Consider the following 21,937-nt stretch of genomic DNA (forward strand, 5'->3'; position numbering starts at 1 on the left):
TGGCTCCAGAAAGTTAAACAGATGTGTAAATTACTTCTATTAAAAAATCTTAATCCTTCTAATAATTATCAGCTGCTGAAGTTGAGTTGTTCTTTTCTGTCTGACAACAGTGCTCTCTGCTGACATCTCTGTCTGTCTCGGGAACTGCCCAGAGCAGAATAGGTTTGCTATGGGGATTTGCTTCTACTCTGGACAGTTCCTGAGACAGGTGTCATCAGAGAGCACTTAGACAGAAAAGAACAACTCAACTTTAGCAGCTCATAAGTACTGAGAGGATTAAGATTTTTTTTATGGAAGTAAATTACAAATCTGTTTAACTTTCTGGAGCCAGTTAATATATATATAAAAAAGTTTTTTCTTCCTGGATAACCCCTTTAATATTCTTTGTTCCCCTTCATTTTATGCATAAACCAGTCCAAAATACTGTATAATGCAACCACAATTATTTACAGAAAATGAAGTTTACGATAGAATAAGAGTCAATCATGTTTGGCCATAAACACCATCTATAATGTAGTGCACCATCATTATCTCATTGATCTATTCACAGACTGATGCCAAAACAGTCCATCAGGACTAATGGAACTTTCCCGTATGGTAATGTTTTGTCCTTAAAAACATGAAGCTAGTGACCAAATCACTGATATAACAGGTAAACAACAATTCACTTTTTATGCAAATTTTTGTTGCTAATGCCTTTGACACGTGTCTTCTGGGGATGAGAGTCTCCTCTGTCAGCATTGCCCCTTTATGGTGTTTTCTAAAGTGTAAACCTATTTCTAAGCTTAAAGGGTTACTCCCCTGGAAAAATTTTTTTTAAATCAACTGATGACAGAAAGTTAATCTGATTTGTAAATTACTTCTATTTAAAAATCTTAATCCTTCCAGTACTTTTCAGCAGCTAAATTCTCCAAAGGAAGTTCTTTTCTTTTTGAATTTCCTTTCTGTCGGACCACAGTGCTCTCTGCGGACACCTCTATCCATATTAGGAACTGTACAGAAGAGGATAGGTTTGCAATGGGGATTTGCTCCTACTCTGGACAGATCCTAAAATGGACAGAGATGTCAGCAGAGAGCACTGTAGTCGTGACAGAAAGGAAATTCAGTAATAGAAGAAATTTACAAATCTTTTTAACTTTCTGGCACCAGTTGATTTAAAAAAAAAAAAAAATTCCCAGTGGAGTACCCCTTTAAAGGGCTGAGACGTGCACCATAACCTCCACCTTGTTACATTGATGTAATGGGTAGGCTGGTATAATTAAAGGGGTAGTCTAAGCAAAGACATTGTTAGCATATGCCATTAAAGTGGAATTGGTGGGGATCTGATTGTGACTCCTACCAGCTCCACTTGCTTTTGGTTTATTATAGTCAATGTCTGACTGTGTGGCACCCAGCAAAAAGCTGAATATAGTGGATGAGAGTGGCACTTTTGCAATGCTCCTGCCAAATATCCAGACTTTTAAAATTTAAGGCCGATCCAATGGATAGGCCATCATTACTACATTGGCAGAGTTCTGACTTCCAGCACCCCCACTGATCAGATGATAAAAAAGGCTGCAAGGATTTAATGAATAAATCCATAATTGTGGAATTACTGATGACACTATGCTGTGTATATAAAGGGCCCTAAAAATAAAAAAGCCATGTAAAATAATTTTATGTTCTAAAACATTCTGACTGCAGTTCTTGTTAGACAAACAAATCCTTTAAAATGATGGAATCCACACACTTAGAGGATGTTCACCCTGCTGTCTTACTTCTTAACAAATAAACTCACAGATAGGACACAAAACAATGTTTAAGGGTACGTTCACACGCGCAGATTTACAGCGTATTTTACGCTGCAAATCCACTGGTGAAGGCCCACTCTATGCTGGCTTTACATGTGCCTGCTGGTAGCGGCAATATACGCCACTACCAGCAGACACACTGTGATGTGGGAGTCGCAGTACACTCGCACATCGCGGGAGCTCTCTGCCTAGCTCAGAGCAGGGAGAGCGGCCGCGATGTGCGAGTACGCCGCACACAATGCTGCATTGTGTCTGCTAGTAGCGGCGTATTGCCGCTACCAGCAGGCACATATAAAGCCAGCATACAGCGGGGCCTTCACCAGAGGATCCGCAGCTAAATACGCTGCGAAAATCCACCCGTGAGAACGTACCCTTATAGCTGAACATTCTGACCAGCCGAATCCAGAACTCTGACCTTCCTTCCTACAAATATGGCTTGATACAGGACCAAAATGTAGCAATTTACTGAAAATTATGGCTGGTGGTTAATAATATGGGGCAAGCCATATAAGACTGTTTTTGGTGAAAATTGCCCCAGTATATGGTCTTATATGCGTAATTTGCTTCTAGAATTGTTCTGGTAATTGTTTCAGAAATACAAATTACAAGGTGTTTTCAAATTTTTTCCCCCTCGTCAACATAGGACGATTCTAGTTTTATTCTTCTACTTTATTTGGAATCACAGTTGGGGAGATTTATCAAAAGCAGTGTAAATAAAGAGTAGTGCAGTTGCCCATAGCAACCAATCAGATCGCTTTTTTTACTTTTAAAGAGGTCTCTGAAACAGCAACTGCAAAGAAGCAATCTGATTGGTTGTTATAGACAACTGCACCACTTTTCCTATACATAGAAATCTCCCCCATTGATTTTAATGTTTCATGAATCCAGAATATTCAGTAATTAAACAAACATTGTTTTGTGTCATATCTGTGATTTGTGTAGTAAAAGTGAAAAGCTGGGTACAAAGCATGTAAGGGTGGTGAATGTATCCTTTTGCATTATATACATTGATATTCTCATTGTATTCACATTATATAACAAGTATGCACATCCAAGACTCCCCCGTGATGATGCTATGACCTCTAATCTGAATTTGCCCAATTTGTAGGGATATCTACTCTTTGTTGCCTCTACATGCATAAAATAACGGGGACGTTGACTTACAAGTACTTGAAAATGACATACTTCTTAGGATTCATAGGACCCTGTTTCGGAAGATAATCTCATTTTGTTTGAACACTTATTCTTGTTTACAAGTTGTTATTAAGAACATATAGTTTGTACCATCAGAATATTAACACATCTTGTGGTTTTAGTGGGACATACACAATGGGTATTCAATTCCCTAACAGGGTCACTATGTGGCGGGTGTCATTTGTAGGATTTATTACATTGGTGCAGTGATATATCTGTGCCCACTGCCGTATTATAGATCTCCCTGTTTTCTACATGACTTGTTGATGAAGTAGCTTTGCCAGCTTTATAGCAAGTCCTAGTGCTTTTAAATCTTTAAGACCTTGTCCATCTCTCTCATATTTGTACAACCCTTTAAAAGGAAGAAAATGATTCTCAAAGAAAATGAGTCTCTGAAATGTTACAGTGTCCTTTACATTGTACCCTCTATTTGTTGTATGGGACGCAGGCTGGCAGTATGACAGTGGCACATGCCGGACCTGCAAGAGGCTCAGCAACATCTCCCTCCAGTTCTGTCCAGCTGGCTTTCTCAGGACTATAGCAAATGGTTGATGACTTGTAGGCCCCCTAGAATATAAAGAACAGTATTTACACATTTGACATTCAATACATCAATTGTCTTATGTTGTATGAGCAACAACTAATCAGGCCTTGTTGCCCAACAATGAAAGCTCAGCTTCTACTGGCTGCAGGTTCTGATACATGAGGTTTAGTTCATATGAAATCCTATTTCAGGTGCTTCAGTGCTGAAATCTATATGTGCCACTACAGGACAACACAACATGAAAATCATTTCATACAGTATTCATATAGTGTTTTATGTTCTTCCTGCACATTTGACCAAAGTACTTTAAGGGGTACTACGCCCCTAGACATCTTATCCCCTATCCAAAGGAAAGGGGATAAGATGTCTGATCGAGGGGGTGCAGCGCCAGAGGCTTGTGAGGCCCCGCTTGTGACATCACGGTCACACACTCTCAATGCAAGTCTATGGCAGGGTGCAAATTTGATTCGATCCAAATACATTTGCAGAAAATTTTTATTAGTAATGTATTTTAATACTGTTTTTAATAAAGTGTGCGTGTGTTTCCCTTTTTTTCTCTATTTTTTAAAAAAAATTTTGGGAGTAGTAGTACCTATGCTAATAGACAGATCGCCCCGGGTGACACCCGCTGCGATCATCCTTTGTAATGTATAGATGCGGGCGGCTTTCTCACATCTCTGCAATAGATAGGATGATCACCTTGCGTGTCAGGAGTGACCCCCGCTGTGATCTGTCCTCAACTGCAGGTACTACTGCTCCCAAGATGGAGCACACTCTGCTCCATGCTGGGAGCTGTAGTACCTGCATTGATAGACATATTGCAGCAGGCGTCACTTCCTGGTGCGATCTGTCTATTAATGCAGGTACTACAGCTCCTAGCATGGAGCAGAGTGTGCTCCATGTTGGGAGCAGTAGTACCTGCAGATAAGGAAAGATCACAGCGGGTGTCACTCATGACATGCGCTGCAATTGTCCTGTATAATTTATATATGTGGCCGACCATTTGCTCTTCTCTGGTCCCACTGTAGCATGAGTAGTATGAGTTGTATGATTCAGGTGTGACACCTTTGGCGATCTGTCTATTAGTACAGGTACTACAGCTCCCATCATGGAACAGTCTGTTCCAAGCTGGGAGTAGTAGTACTACCTAAAAAAATTATTTTATTTTATTTTTTCAGGCATTTAGATGTGCTGCCATGAACAGTTGCAGGGGTCAGAGCCGAGGACAGGGACATCAGTGATATGTATAATACAGTAGGCAAAAAAAAAGGCTGTTTCCCTAATTTACGAAAAATCCATAAATTACTGAGGTCTTCTATCAGAAATTAAAGATACTTCAAATTGTAATTTGCAGAGGCAGATGGCCGGGACAATAATGTATGCATGTATTTAATGTAATTGTGAAGGATGATGTCATTGTAATTATACAATCTGAGCTGGTTTTAAACTCTTCTTGTAATTCCAATGTCTCTGCATATGCAGAAAGACATGGATGGGAGCTATAATTTCAGTAGGATGGAAAGGACTTTTTCTTTGCTGTAAGCTGTAGAAGGGAATATATAACCATGCATGTGGGATGTGGGATTACCTTTTTATATATGTGAAAAATCTTAAAACATTTATGTAGGGGATGATGGGAGTTGTAATTCTTGAATTCCAGTTGTCCCCGCTTGCAATAACAGTGGTTGCAGCAGGGACCAGCAGGGAGTCACTGGGGCCGTATGAATGGAAGAAAGAAAGCTTTGAAATATACAGTAGCTTCTCTAATTGGAGCAAATTAAGGTTAATTGAAAAATGAGACACAGCCAATTAAGGTCAAATAAATAATAGAACATCAAAGAAATGTAGGTCAAGTGGTTTGACCTTAATTGGCTGTGGTTTCATCATTTATTTAAGGTCTTTCCCTCCTATTTCCATCCTTCTGAAATTATAGCTCCCATCCATGTCTTCCTGCATATGCAGAGACATTGTAATTACAAGAATAGTTTTGCAGTAATTTGCCATATAAAACCAGCTCATACTGTATAATTAGAATTACATCATCCTTCACAATTACATTAAATACATACATACATTATTGTCCCGGCCATGTGCTTCCGCGAATTACAATTTGAAGTATCTTTGATTTCTGATAGAAGACCTCTGTAAATTTATGGATTTTTGGTAAATTAGGGAAACTTAGCCTTTTTTTGCCTACTGTATTATACATATTACTGATGTCCCTGTCCTCTTCTCGTCTCTGACCCCTGCAATTATTCATGGAAGCACATCTCAATGCCCAAAATAAATAAAATAAAATAAATGGGGCTAAAAAAGTAAAGTAAAAATTTTAAGAATTATGATTTAGAACAAAAACTAGAAAAAAATTATGAAATGCACTCCTCATTCATATTTAACATTGAGCACTAAATTTTCTGGCCCCTGCCCGCTCCCGAAAATTGAAAGACAAAAAAAAAGGTTAATGTTAATTTTTAAACAGGGATCAATTTATATGGGTGGGCAGAGGCCTAAAAATGTAGCCGACAATAATAAAAATGTAGAAAGGGGCCATTTAAATGTAAAAATAATATATTTTATATAATAATTTTTTTTTTTTTGTAATGTATTTTAATATTGTATTTAATAAAGTGTGTGTGTTTCACTTTTTTCTCTATTTTTTTTAAATTTTTTTAGGTAGTACTACTACTCCCAGCATGGAAAAGACTATTCCATGATGGGAGCTGTAATACCTGTACTAATAGACAGATCGCCTCGGGTGTCACTCCTGACATCCAATGCGATCATCCTATTTATTGCAGAGATGGAGCGGCCTTCTCCTGCGCTTGCATCTCTGCACTATTCTCTGGCCAGCGATGTGAATAGAATTCACATCACTCATTTATATTTCCCGCAGAGAACTGTGATTGGCTGGAACCATCTGGCCAATCACAGTTCTCTGCGGGAAATATAAATAAGTGATGTGAATTCTTATGAGCTCTACAGCATATACTCATACTACAGTGGAACCAGAGAAAGCGGCCGGCCGACCTCATCTATACATTATACAGGATGATCACAGCGGGTGTAAGAAGTGACACCCGCTGTGATCTTTCCTTACCTGAAGGTACTACTGCACCCAACATGGAGCACACTCTGCTCCATTCTGGGAGCTGTAGTACCTGCATTAATAGACAATTCGCAACAGGTGTCGGAAGTGACACCTGCTGAGATCTGTCTATTAATGCAGGTACTACAGCTCACAGCATGGAGCAGAGTGTGCTCCATGTTGGGAGCAGTAGTACCTGCAGTTAAGGACAGATCACAGCGGGTTTCACTACTGAAATCCGCTGCGATTGTCCTATCTATTGCAGAGATATGAGCTGGGAGAAACCCGCTCGCATCTGTACATTATACAGGACGATCGCAGCGGGTGTTGCAAATGAAGAAATTCATTATTTCGAATCAATTTGAAGTTCGGATTTGGTCCGAATCAAATTTTTCATGAAATTCGGAACTAATTTGACTTCCTCGGATTCGATTCGCTCATCTCTAGCGAAGACATCACTCAGGGTGTGAGTCTGGAGCTCAGAGACAAGATCCAGTCATGCCTCCTGATACAGCAAAGGATGATGCGTTATTTAAGAGAGAAGGAGAAGCAACAAGGAGGAGCTGAAAGCTGCTATGACAACACCGCACTGAAAATAAAAGGACTACACAACTTCCTTTCAGGGATATTTCAAGAAAAAACATGTTATATATCTTAGGGTGACAGTTTTATTTCTTGAACAGATATACGTCCACACTCTCAGGAACCCCTTCACCCGTTGTGTGAAGCTGTTCCTGAGTTTTGTGGACGACGTACTGATAGTTTAGGAAGGCACACGAAAAGTAAATTATTTAAATAAGAAAAATATGAACATGTTGTTCACCTATGAGTTCGGGGGCAAAATTTAGATTTTCTGGATGTAAAGCTGTGTCTCAAGGGATAAACCTCTTTTAGGATTTAGAAAAGAGACAGCAACAAATTCATTATTGCATTATCACAGCTCACATCCCCCATATATAAAAAATAACAAGGACTTCTTCTTGTATTGCAACTACATGGTGAGTGCAGACACATGTTTTTCTCTTTGCCTGCTGTATTGTGGAACTGCTATATTCCACTAGTGTCGAGCACCCAATGTACACATTCACTCTTCCATATCACTCTCAACTAGGCTGATATAGTGAGTATTGCAGTGCCCATCCCCCACTCTGTATTTGCCAATATGTGACACAGGTTGTCTTTTTCTTTTAAGGTTGATAAATTATTAGCAATCTACACATATATTTCAGTGCGTTTGAATATATTGGGGAAAAAGTGGCACATGGAGTTCATAAATGTGGTTCACTGTATTGCAAATATTTGTAACACCATCTTAGCTCAGCAAGTTTCTCATCTTACCATACTCCAGCTATAGCCCCCAACAAGATAAAACCGATCGTCTAGGACTGCACATCCTGGGCCGCTGCGTCCCTCTAGAATTGGGGTCTGTAAAATATTCCACTGGTCTGCTTTTGGATCATAACACTCCACCAGCATGACATCCAGGTGTGAGAAACCTAAACAGTAGCAGATATGGGTTGAAAGGCTGCCTCCATAGCACAATGCATAATAAGAGTCACTGTTTGTATCCCACTGATAGTGCTCTGACTATGTTATTCTTATTGTCAACCCCTAAAGGAGATATCACACAAGTGGTAACAGACCCATTTTGACACCATGGAGTGAGATCTTGCGTGGAGCCCCAGATCGTGGGAGATTTTCAGTGGTCTTGCATGTCTTCCATTTTCTAATATTTGCTCCCACAGTTGAATTATTCACACCAAGCTACTTGCCTATTGCACCCCAAGCTGCTTGCCCCTTTTCAACATAATTTGCAAATAAATTCTATAAAAATCAGACAATGTGATTTTATGGATTTTTATTTTCATTATATCTCTCATAGTTGAGGTATACCTATGATGAAAATTACAGGCCTCTCTCATATTTTTAAGTGGGAGAACTTGACAATTTGTGGCTGACTAAAAACTTTTTTTTCCCCACTGTATATACATTTTATTACAATATAATGGTAATTTACTTAGAGAAATACAGGCATACTATTAAACATAACCTATGTAACTACTGACCTTTTAAATGGTTTCCACCAATTGCATATAGACGATCATTCATTACAGCTAAGGCATGAATTGCTCTCTTTGTGTTCATATCTTGTTTCCGAGCCCAAACATCCATGACTGGATCATAGCAATATAGCCATTGGACATATTCACCATTATGAACACCACCTATGGATTGAATATGTCATTACTACAGGCCTTACAATGATTTTAAGGTGATATTGTGAGTTCAATGATTGGTTTTCCATTCAGTAAAAGGTAATATTTTTAAGATATAGATAGATATATACAGTAAATCTTTGTCAACATACAATAATTTATTGCTTTGGAAGGAAAAAGTATTTAATAAATTAAGAAACTTTTTTGTTATATTTTTTATTGTTTTTTTTTTTTTGGGTGGGGGATGACTTAAAGGGGTACTCTGCCCCTGGACATCTTATTCTCTTATGTAAAGGATAGGGGATAATATGTCTGATTGTGGGGGGATACCCCAGGCACCCCAGAGTTCTGAAAATTTATTTTCAGAATGCCAGTTTCGAATGGGCGTGGTTGTGACACCATGTCCCGCCCCCTCCATCCATGTCTAAAGGGGAGGGCGTGACAGCTGTGGTCATGCAACCCCTTTAACTAAGGTATTGTGTGTACTTGAAGACTGCAAAACAACGATAAATATCTGGTTGATCCATATATGACCCTGCAGCTGCATGGAAGTTTTGGTGTGTATAGATAATACTGTCTTCTATGAAAGTGTAATCATCTGCTTTTTTTGGTTCTGTAGAAGGTATGAAATATCAGACAAAAAATGCAAAAAGATTAAAATTGTGCAGTGTGTCGTATTATATATTATTGTGTATAAGGCTGATCACAATTATAATTAATATATTTATGTGCTTTACATGTCTAGTATTTGTCAGAATTAAAGAACTTGTGAATCAACAATACAAATTATATAACAATACAAATGAGTAAGTTGAAATGCAGACAAGTCCTAGCTACAATTTTGTTGCTGGTACTGACAATAAATCTGATTATAGATTTTAAGTACCAGTGAAATGAACAACCTGTCTGCATTAGGTTATTAATTATTGTATCCATTATACCTGATATGTATATCTTCCCATTATGAACGGCTCCAGCATGAGCAGCCAACGGCTGTGGTAAAGCAGACACATAGCACCACTCATTTGTCTCAAGGTTGTAGCATTCAACACTAGACAGGTAACCTGTTTCATTTCTTCCTCCAATAACGTATAGATGTTTATCCAATCGGCAGGCGTAGAAACTGGCCCTCCTGGAACAAATAAATGGTGATCATGGGGCCATGATTGTACATTGACTTTATATGGTATAGTAATGGCAACTTAGTCAACACAGACATCAACATGTTTTCATTGCCTGAGGAAAAATTCTGTACTTATCCAAAGACTAAATGACAAGAAGATATCTTAACAATTATAAATTATCTTGACATTCACTATCCTTATAGTCCTTCAAGGGTCATTGTTTCCAATTTACTAAAAGAATCACATCATCAAAAAATTCTTCAATTAGCTTTCCTTCCTTCCTTTTTTTTTTTTTTTTTTTTTTTACCTTCCACTTAAGTTGTAAAAAACACAACGTTTATGTGTGTAGATGAACATGGAAGTTCCAGATAAGATACTAGTCTTTTTGGTTGTTTTTAGGAATATGAATTGATGCAGCATATTATGTCATCTAAATACAATAAGTCACAAGTTTCCATACATCTTAGCCACATTCAATTCCTAGTACACATTCCCTTACGATCAGTATAATAGATTTACTAAACCTGTCTAATTCTTAGTCAGTCTAAAACTATGCACACACACACATGTACTGTATAAACACACGCACACACAGTAATTTGTTTCTCAGAAAAAAAACTGTAATAGAAATGGACGTGATTTGGACCCACTCCTGGTCTTGTTAAAAAAATAATAATACCAAAATGAGGACCAAAATACTGTGTGCACACAGCCTGCACCAGAATGCACCAGATTTATCAAGGTGGCCAAGGCTGTTTAAAAAACAAGGTGCATCTTTATTTAGACTGTCTATTCCATTTCAAATTCTTATTTTCAACCAAGCTTTCTGGCTAATGTCTTGAGATGCTGCTTCAATATCTCTATATAATTTTCATGTTGCCATCTATTTTGTGAAGTGTCCTAGTTCCTCCTGCAGCAAAGCACCCCAAAACATGCAGCTGTCACCCTATGATTCCTGGTTGGGATGGTTCTGTGCCTTACAAACCTCTCATCTTTTTCACCATACATAAAAATGGCTATTATGGCTAAACAGTTCAAAAAATGTTTTACCAGACCAAAGGAAGTTTCTCCAAAAAGTAAGATCCTTGGGGAGATTTATCAAGACCGGTGCAGGGTAAAAATGGAGCAGTTGCCCATAGAAACCAATTGGATTTTTTTTTTTTTCAGAGGCCTTTTTAAGAAGTGATCTGATCCAATCTGTTTGCTATGGGTTACTGTGCCCCTTTTCCTCTACATATGTTCAGATAAATGTCCCTCTTAGTCCCTATCTGCAGGAACAAACTATAACCTGGCTTGTTTATGACAGTTTTGGAGCAGTGGCTTCTTTTTTGCTAAATGGCCTTTCAGTTCATGTCAACATAGGATACATTTTACTGTTGCTATAGTACAGACCAAAAGTTTGGATGCACCTTCTCTTTCAGAGTTTTCTTTATTTTCATGACTATGAAAATTGTAGATTCACATTGAAAGCATTAAAACTATGAATTAACACATGTGGAATTATAAACATAACAAAAAAGTGTGAAACAACTGAAAATATGTCATATTCTAGGTTCTTCAAAGGTTGCTTTGATTACTGGTTTGCACACTCTTGGCATTCTCTTGTTGAGATTCAAGAGGTAGTCACCTGAAATGGTTTTCACTTCACAGGTGTGCTGGTGTGGAGGAAGAGGTGTGATGGTGTGGGGGTGCTTTGCTGGTGACACTGTTGGGGATTTATTCAAAATTGAAGGCATACTGAACCAGCATGGCTACCACAGCATCTTGCAGCGGCATGCTATTCCATCCGGTTTGCGTTTAGTTGGACCATCATTTATTTTTCAACATGACAATGACCCCAAACACACCTCCAGGCTGTGTAAGGGCTATTTGACTAAGAAGGAAAGTGATGGGGTGCTGTGCCAGATGACCTGGCCTCCACAGTCACTGGACCTGAACACAAATTGAGATGGTTTGGGGTGAGCTGAACTGCAGAGTGAAGGCAAAAAGGGACAACAAGTGCTAAGAATCTTTGGGAACTCCTTCAAGACTGTTGGAAGACCATTTTAGGTGACTACCTCTTGAAGCTCATCAAGAGAATACCAAGAGTGTGCAAAGCAGTAATCAAAGCAAAAGGTGGCTAGAACCTAGAATATGACATATTTTCACACTTTTTTGTTATGTTTATAATTCCACATGTGTTAATTCATAGTTTTGATGCCTTCAGTGTGAATCTACAATTTTCATAGTCATGAAAATAAAGAAATACATATGTGTTAGCGGGCTTCTTAGCCGTTGAGTGTTGGCCTATATAATATAAATATATGTTTTAGTCGGTGGGGGGTCATATTATATGGTTTCATATAATCTGTCTTCAGAGGCAAATAAAAGACGCATGTAACAAATGACTCAGAGATTACCAGATTACCAAATAAATGGAATAGAAAATAAATTCTACAGATCAGGAAAAGGGTTTTCGATGGTAAAGACGGGCAAAATTTGATTCTTAACCAGCAAAAACAGCATAGTTGTAGGGTCAGTAACAGACTACATCAAACGACATTGAGGCATGTTCTTACCTTTCCTGCATAGGTGGAAGCTGTATCCAACTGTTGAACCGTGGGTCATAGCGACTGACAAAATTTGTACTATGTTTTCCTAAAAGGGAACAGATCTCTATTTACATTATCATATTTTATTTTCATAATTCACCTCTTACATTACAATCATTAGGATTTGCTATAAAAAGTAGGGAAAAGTATCTAGCCAAACCAGAGTATCCTCCAAAGTAAAAGCCACTCCTCTGTAGACAGCAGACAGCTACTGTATTTTAGAGTTGTATAGAAGAGCAAGAACCCTGCATCACTGCTCACTACTGTACATTGCACAATTACCAGCCTGGTACTCTCACAACTGACTAATGTAAAGATAGCAACTATGCATGCAGTATGATACAGTGATTCAGCTAGTGTACCCCAAAATGTATGTTCAGGAGCAGAGACTCCTGTCTTATGGCGGGCTCCCTGCTCTTGTACAGCACTGAGCTGCAATGCACATACTGTATTGATCACTGCTCACTTCACATTGACTGGGCAGAAGTAGTTCCCTAGATATGCAAACTTATATTGGTCCTGCACACGACTGTATAACAAATTTAGTGGGCAGAATTAGTGCTTCAATACTTGCCTTTCCCTGGTCAACTCACGCTACATGACTTGGTGACCTTTACATTTGGTGGGGACTCTGGTTTGGCTATTCCTCACTGAGAGTTGGAACTTCCTAAGCTGTAAGAAGCCACTAACATAGACAATACATGAATAAAAGCATTGCTTCATAATTTAATGTACAGCAGTGGGTTGTTATCTAAAGCTTACTAGACTTTGCAAGACTACTATTCCCATGCTCCTAACTGGCATGCTGGGTGTTTTAGTTTAGCAACAACTGGTGAGACGCAGAGAACTGGTCTAAATCAAGTTATATTAAAATAAAAAATGGACTAGTAGGATTGCATGGAAAATAAATAAGCAGCCAATCTCTCAGCAAACATCCTATGTCTGCATATATATATATATATATATATATATATATATACATATAATCTTAATCATACATTTACATTTTCATTTCTTTTTATGTATAGATGCCAGTCCCAGGTCACGTTCTAAATTCTATTGCGCTCTGCATTTTCCCTTTACACTCAGATTAAAGTGTTTTAAGTGTTCATATTTCTTTTGGTTTTTTTCTTTCTGAGTCAACACTTTTAAATATTAATGTATTTTGCACTTTCAGAATTACTCAGCCCAGCATTAGGATGCACTGCAATTTAACATGGTCTGATAACTTTTTCATGTCTTTGGACGGATTTCATTTATTAAAGTAAGATTATTTAAATATAATATCTCGGGCTGATGTTTCCCTGTATTGCCATAATTTTAGATTATACAAGGAGAATAGATGAATAAAATATCAGTTCATGCTTTAGCAATGGTGCAAAAATATGTTTAACCCTGTAGGATGAACATACCACAGATGGAGGGCAGGTTGCATGAACAAGTATTAGCTTCTAGTGACTATATCTGTATTTCTAGGCAGTACACTGTATACAGTTTGTTGGATTCTATACCCTGTTCCAAATTATTATGCAAATTCTATTTAAGTGTCACAAAGATTAAATATTTTGTTTTTCAGTTTAACTCATGGATGGCATTGTGTCTCAGGGCTCTTTTGATCACCGAAAACAATCTCGGACACCTGTGATAATTAAATTGCCAGGTGAGCCCAATTTAAGGAAAAACTAATAAAAGGTGGGGGTTCCACATTATTTAGCAGACCACCATTTTCAAGCAATATGGGGAAGAAAAAGGATCTCAATGGGAAATAGCTCAATGCCTTGGACGAGGTATGAAAACATTAGATATTTCATGAAAACTTAAGCGTGATCGTCGCACTATTAAGAGATTTGTGGCTTATTAAGAGCACAGACGGGTTTGTGTAGATAAAGGCACGTTGAGGAAGATTTCTACCAGATTCATGCATCAGATTAAGAGAACAGCTGCTAAAACACCTGTTCCAACAATGCTGCGACGTCAGCAAGGTGGTGGTGGAGTCATGTTTTGGGCCAGAATCATGGGAAGAGACCTGGTTGGCCCCTTTAGGGTCCCCGAAGGTGTAAATATGTCCTCTGCAAAGTATGTGGAGTTTCTGACTGACCACTTTCTTCCCTGGTACAGAAGGAAGAACTATGCTTTCCGTAATAAAATCATCTTCATGCATGACAATGCACCATCTCATGCTGCAAAGAATACCTCTATATCAATGGCTGCTATGGGATTAAAAGGAGAGAAAGTCATGGTGTGGCCTCCATCCTCCCCTGACCTCAATCCTATTGAGAACCTTTGGAGCATCCTCAAGCAAAAGATGAATGAGGGTGGGAGGCAGTTTATATCCAAACAGCAGCTCTGGGAGGCTATACTGACATCTTGCAAACAAATTCAAGCAGAAACTGTCCAAAAACTCACAAGTTTAATGGATGCAAGACTTGTGAAGCTGCGATCAAATAAGGGGTCCTATGTTAAAATGTAACATGACCTGTTAACATTTTTAAAAGGTAAAATGTTGTTAAACGTTTGATTGAAATAGCTTTTGATTTCAGTAAATATGCTGCAAGCACAACAAATAACAATTTTCAGTTCTTTACAAGCTATAAAGTGTTTTGAAACTTACTGTGCATAATAATTTGGAACAGTGCATTGTAAGTTTATGTTTAAAAAATACTGTTATCATTAGGAGGTTTGTTCAATAAAATTTGAATTACCCTTAATAGTTGATAACATGAGAATTATGCTGTTATTTACATGAATGATTTAGGTAAATGAGAAAAATATAATTTGCATAATAATTTGGAACAGGGTGTATTCTTTTCCAGTACTAAACTTTGTTCCTACTATATGATCCTGGAACCAGGTGAACATAGGGTTTTGTCCCTCGTGCCATGTGTCAAATGGTAACACATGGGGAGCCACATGCAAAGGGCATGTCTTTTCCTTGTAGTATGTATGTAAACTAATAGTGGAGGGGCACTGATATATAGAAACATTTTCTGCAAGTAATGTTATTAGAATTTTTCCCTTTGAAAAGGAAGCAGTTTTTTAAGCAACTTTCAATCTCGTACATACATAGCTTTCCTTCCAACTTACCATTTGGATTCCATTGGTCTTCTCCTCCTAACACAAACAAAAAGTTTTCCACCTCAACCACACAATGGTGAGCGCTGTTGTACGGCATGACTGAAAGATATGCAAGAATACCTGTAAGTAAACTTTTTATGTAATCTTGTGACAGACTTTAAAGAAATGTATTTAATTTATTTATTAATTTACTTACGGTATATAAACAAAATGTTTATAACAACCAGCCAAACCAATCAGATACTATTTGCTGAACCACTAAGATAACATGCAAGGAGTTGGGTGGGAACATACAGATATTATAACAAACTCACAAGTGAATTTTGTTTCCTTTACATACAATATATGTATTCTATTAATGGCGCACTCACTGTCGAACAGTGTTAAAACTTAGCCTTTAGAATTAGGATAAAATAGTTGGCCTATAGCATAGAGAATTAACAAAAACACTATCAATTCAAGGAATAGAATAAATAAACATAACCTGCATTTACCACTAACTACTGATAAGGCAAAAAGTAATGTGGAATATTATTATAGGTCTTAAGCATGAACGTTCAACCGAAATGTGCCCTTAACTGACTATACGATTCAACTTGAGTGAGTGCACACACTTTACCCAGTGCATGAAAGTATGATGGTACACAACCAAAATATAGTGATAGATATAATATAACTAAACAACACCAATAAGTCAAACCGTCCCAACGAGTTTCACCTGGATGGTGTTGGGTTCTTCAGGGGACAAACTGGGGAACAAGCTGGGGAACAGATATTGATTCCTAATGAAATACACAAGTGATAGACTAGATAAAAGACATACTCAAAAAGTGAGAAACAAAAGTATTGAAATTCAAAAAAGGCAATAGGCCAAGCAATTATCAAGATGTGGATGTATAATTATTACTTGCTATCGTATTATTATGGCCTTGTGTTCAGGAAAGGGATTTTAGGGTGAAGACGAGAGTTATTGTTTATAGGCAGGGTGTAATCAGGGTGTCTCTAGGCCCCATTCACCCTGTATATCAAGTGCTATCCTTTATGTTTGTGTTTATATTACAGCAAATTGCTAATAGCTTATGTACTAATTACTATGCCATGGTATATGGTATACTACTAGCATTGTTTTTCTGCTGTTATAAACTATATCTCCTAAGGGTGGTGCTCTTTTTGGAATTTTGTCTTTGGTGTGTAAAAAAATACTCTTCTACGGACTAGGTTTTGGCTGATGTTTTGATTTTGAAACATTTGTATTATGGATTGCTGAATTTTTGTATTTGAAGAAGAATGTGTCACCTAGATTTTTTTTTGTTCTTTTTTTTCTAACCTGTTTCTATTTTCTGATAGCTATTTTTTATTTTATTTTTATATTTTCTGTGCATTATTAAGGGGATTGCCATCTTGTAGTTGTTTTTACCAATATATAGTAATATGGCATATGTAAAAGCACTTATCTAAGACAAAAAAATAACAAAAATGTGGCTTAAATATGACCTGTATAAATCCTTTGAGCAATGGTCACACAGGGGGAATTTATCAAAACCTGTGCAGAGGAAAGTTGACCAGTTGCTCATAGCAACCAATCAGATCGCTACTTTCATTTAAAAAAAAGGCCTCTGAATAATCAAAGAAGCAATCTGATTGGTTGCTATGTGCAACTGGTCAACTTTTCCTCAGCACAGGTCTTGATGAATCTCCCCTACAGTCATTGAGGTTGGGCCTGTCTGTACGACTATGGTCGGTATTTCCAACTGAAACACATAACTCTGTATCTACTTGTTGTGATGTGATTGTATACTACAAATAAAGTCTAGAGACCAGTCTTTGTTCCAGTATCAAAACCGATTGTAATCGCTCACGAAGTACAACAAAGCTCACAATTTAATAGCTCTTGCAAACGCATATGTATTCCAGGAAGCAGGGGCGTAAGTAAAACAGATGCAGAAGTAAGAAGACTAAGGCTCTCCTGCTACAAGAGCTGACAATAGTGGCCCTTATTACATGGTTTGAAAAGGGGCCTAGGAACTTCAAGTTACATTTCTACTAGGGTCAATTAAAATGTGTTTGAATTATTGGAGACAACTGTGTGTTTAAATTAAACATAAAGAAAACTAAAGAAATCATACAAACTTTTATGTGGTTATTGCCTTGGGCTAATACCAAATAAATGAACTCAGCACAGCAAGACAATAATGCTTATTACTAAGCCATTAAGCCACCCAGATTGTAGTCATCACAATAGTCCATATAATTAAATGAGGTTGCTTCAGATCAGAAACAGCGCCGTTCTTGTGCACAGGCCTTCTCTGGTATTGCGGCTCTGCTCTATTCACTTGAATTCAGCATTCCCTGGCGTCCCCCAGCAGCACAATGTGGGGTGTCTCCGCCCCTGTGAGCTAATTAGGAATTGGATTTTTTTATGAAATCAAGCAAAAAACATAGGAACCACCGATCACAATTACTATAAAACACCCTGCTTACATCAGGACAGTGAGTTTTTTTCTGTCCTTATATGAGCATGAACGCTCCTGAGCTCCCCTTTCCCATAGTTTATTTCACCTTATTTGTATTTTTCCTTTTTAGGTCCTTCTGCCTAGATTCCGATACGAGCCACCATTTTCTTGAGGACCTGAAGCCACGGGCCGGAGCTTTGGGGCCTGTGCTTCACTTCGGACAAGGCACCATCTTGCCGGAGTCCAGATGCATGTACATAGCCTCAGCCACGTCACATCAGGCGGTGCCGTAAGTTCTTTTCTTAAGCGTCCGCAGCGGTGTGAATTTTTTTCTGTAGAACATTTCTTTGTAATCCTGCATTCAGGAGTTTTTATAATAGTTAACAGCTTTCTTTCTGCGGGGGGGTTTCTTCTTTATATATTTAGTGCATATATTATGTCCGTGAGCCAGAAGTGGGCGGGGCCTAGTTTCTGGTGTCTTGTTGCAGTGGTATCCTGTTTTGTCTTCAGTGTACTACTACTTTGCTTAAGAGCTTATATTCTCTATAACTGTAGGTGTTTTTTCCCAAGGGTTTTCTTACTCTTTCTTTTATACTCGATATTGATTTTTCCTATATATATTTATTTCGTTAGATGTCCTCTATGGAATCTGGAGGGTCTGGAGGGCGTAGAGAGCCTCATGGGAAGTCTTCACATAAACGCAGACATCTGGAATGCCCTTCCTGTAAAGTTCCTCTACCTGATGGATCAGATTACCCCATCAGCTCTTCCTGTCATCCCAGGGTACCACCAAACCAGGAACAATACATGCAAAATATGTTTGTCTGGGTCAAAGAATTTGTCTTTGGCTCTATTAAAGAGTTAAAAGACTCCCTAGTGGTGGCCCCTCCTGCAAGCAAGAGGCCTAGATAGGGCTAGACTCTTATCATTATGCATTCTGATGAAGAATTCAGAATTGTGGATGAGACTAAATCATCCACCTCTGAAGATGAGGAAGTGCAAGGAAAGACGTATTTCCCTGCTAAAAAATTTCCCAGGTTCATCAAGGCCATGCAGACGGAAGGTTCACCGGCTGATCATGGGGAGGCCCCTTCTACATCTAAAGGACCTGGGGTCTTTTCTGTGGATGATACAGCTTTTGACCTTATGAAGTCCGAGTGGGTCAATCCGGAAAAGGTTCCAGTTCTCAACAGGCGATTTAAGACCCTCTACCCACTGGATCAAGCCAAATCCAAGGAGTGGATTAACCCTCCAAACTTGGGGATGGATTACCTGTATGATGCGAACTGTCAACAGGTGAAGTTGTTGGCCTGTAACATGACCTTATCTTCTGCTGCTAGAAGAGCCCTCTGCCTAAGACCCTGGCCTGGAGATAGCCACTCAAAGTATATTCTGTATAACTTGGATTTTAATCCGGGCAAGTTATTTGGTCCTGAATTGAACAATATCATGGAGGAGCTCTCCAACAAAAAAGGGAAGAATCTTCCTTTATCTGACAGATCTTTTCGTGGTCGTTACAGCCAGTCAAGACGCGACCATTCTCCACAGAAAGCCAGAAAGAACAGAAACCCTGGACAGAGTATCTAGTTCAGCAAGAAGAGGTTCTTCCAGACCAAGAAGGTCAAAAAAGTCAGAATTCTGACTCAGACAGCATGTCGTCTGCATTAGTTTCTCCCAGCCTGGCAAGATCTAATAAAAGATGTTTTGGTACTAAACATTGTAGCAAGTGGTTATTTTCTTCACCTCATGTCTCACCCTCCAGAGAGGTTCCTAACATCCTCCATTCTAAAATCCACAAAGCAGGATTTTTTGGAGGAGTCAATTCTGGAGCTTATTGCAAATGCTGCAGTAGAACCCGTTCCCCTAGGCGAAAAAGGCAAGGGTGTGTATTCCCCTGTATTTATAGTATTCAACCCAGGGGGAAGATGGAGACTCATTAAAGATCTCAGGTATCTAAACAGATTCATAGTAAAGAAAAGGTTTCATATGGAAACAATAAGATATGTCAAGGCGATCCTACAGAGGGACGATTATATGGCGTCATTAGACCTCAAAGACGCTTACTTCCATATACCCATCTACCAGAGCCACAGAAGATTCCTGCGGATTGCAGTCTTCATCAAGGGGGTTCTTCACCATCTCCATTTTCGTGTCCTTCCCTTTGGGATCATAACAGCCCCGTTTGTTTTTACAAAGGTGGTCTCTTCTATGATGGCAGTCCTCAGAGTTCAGGGTATAAGGATTATCCCGATCTAGACGACTGTCTTATATTAGCCAGGACACAGGAAGAACTCCCCCTCCATACCAACCTGACTATGGATTTAGTCCACAGGCTAGGATGGCTAATAAATCTACAAAAGTCACATCTAACCCCAACCAAGATAATAACCTTCTTGGGTTTCTGTCTAGACTCCCACAATGAGAATCTATCTATCTCCAGCGAGGAAGGACAGGATATCCAAGGGATATCAATTCCTTCAGATTCCTCGCAAGGTATCTCTGAGGACTCTTATGAGATTCTTAGGTCTCCTATCCTCCTCAACAGAAGCTGCCCCATGGGCACTCTGGCACATGAGGCCACTACAAGCAAAAAAATTCTTCATGCTTGGGACAGGAAGGTTTCCTCCCTAGATTCCCTTCTCAGACTCTCTCCTGCAGTTCGCAGATCTCTAAGTTGGTGGGCTGTTCCCCAGGACGGGATTTCACTTATAGAACCTCCATGGTTACTCTTGACAACAGATGCCTCAGGGTACGGTTGGTGAGCCTATCTGCTGGGAAGAACGGTGGCAGGAAAATGGAAACCAGAAGAACTTCTTCTCTCATCCAATATCAAGGAACTAAGAGCGATATATTATGCCCTTCTTCACTTCGCCCCTTTCTTCTAGGAGAAGCTGTCAAGGTGAGAACAGACAACATGTCAGCTGTTTATCATATAAACAAGCAGGGAGGAACAAGATCTGTTGTTACTTCAGGAAGTGGCAAATATCTTCTGTTGGGCAGAAACATGGATACTCAGGTTATCTGCTGTCCATATAAAGGGAATTCAGAATGTTATCACAGACCGCTTGAGCAGAAACCTGATGATACAGTACCTGAAGAATGGGCTTTGGATCAGTAGGTATTCCTTCAGTTTGTAGAACTCTGGGGTCTCCCAGAGATAGATCTGATGGCCACAAGAGCCAATCACAAGCTCAACAGATTCTGCTCTCTATATCCGGCGGACAGGCCCTTCTGGGTAGATGCCATGACAATTCCTTGGAATTTCAATCTGGCTTACATCTTTCTGTCAACTTCCATGATACCCAGGGTATTAATGAATATCAGACAGGATCAGGCCTCAGTGATCACAATCATTCCATTCTGGCCCAAGAGATCCTGGTTCTCTCAGCTCATTCAGATGAGCAGAGGAAATAATTGGAGGCTTTCCAACAAGCGGAACCTTGTGTATCAGTGCACTAAGCTCTGCCACAACCTCAGAACACTCAGTCTGACAGCATGGAGGTTGATAGGTCCTTATGCTTATTGAAAGCCAGAACATTTTCGGACCATATACTTTAGACGCTATCTCACTCTAGGAGTGAGGCCACTAACAGGACCTACGCCAGAATTAGAAGAATCTTCCTCAGATGGTGTGCTACCAAAAAAATTGACTCTTCTTCTCCTTCTATTCCATCAATTCTGGAATTCTTGCAGGATGGATATGACAAAGGACTATCTCCAAATTCTATTAAGGTGCAGTTAGCAGCCCTATCAGCATCTCTCCATAGACGACTCACTAAGGAGCCGGTGATAAAGTCCTTCATCAAGGCCATCACTAGGATTTGTCCCAGATCCGTAAAACCTGTAGCTCCATGGGACCTGACGT

General features: G+C 39.0%; 1 protein-coding gene across 2 annotated transcripts in view; it reads right to left on the reverse strand.

Moving 5' to 3' along the window:
• Positions 1–351: 351 nt before the first annotated feature.
• The window catches only part of KLHL14 (kelch like family member 14), a 181,123-nt gene continuing 159,537 nt past the window's right edge, over positions 352–21,937 (reverse strand). For both annotated transcript variants that reach the window (XM_056521797.1, XM_056521796.1), the window contains exons 4-9: positions 15,629–15,718; positions 12,512–12,590; positions 9,771–9,961; positions 8,680–8,838; positions 7,952–8,109; positions 352–3,551 (exon numbers count right to left, since the gene is read on the reverse strand). In XM_056521797.1, coding sequence (XP_056377772.1) covers positions 3,411–3,551; positions 7,952–8,109; positions 8,680–8,838; positions 9,771–9,961; positions 12,512–12,590; positions 15,629–15,718 — 818 coding nt within the window. In that variant the 3' untranslated portion in view covers positions 352–3,410. The remainder of the gene's footprint in view (positions 3,552–7,951; positions 8,110–8,679; positions 8,839–9,770; positions 9,962–12,511; positions 12,591–15,628; positions 15,719–21,937) is intronic.

The sequence above is a fragment of the Hyla sarda genome, chromosome 5, assembly GCF_029499605.1.
Source record: "Hyla sarda isolate aHylSar1 chromosome 5, aHylSar1.hap1, whole genome shotgun sequence".
NCBI lineage: Eukaryota > Metazoa > Chordata > Amphibia > Anura > Hylidae > Hyla > Hyla sarda.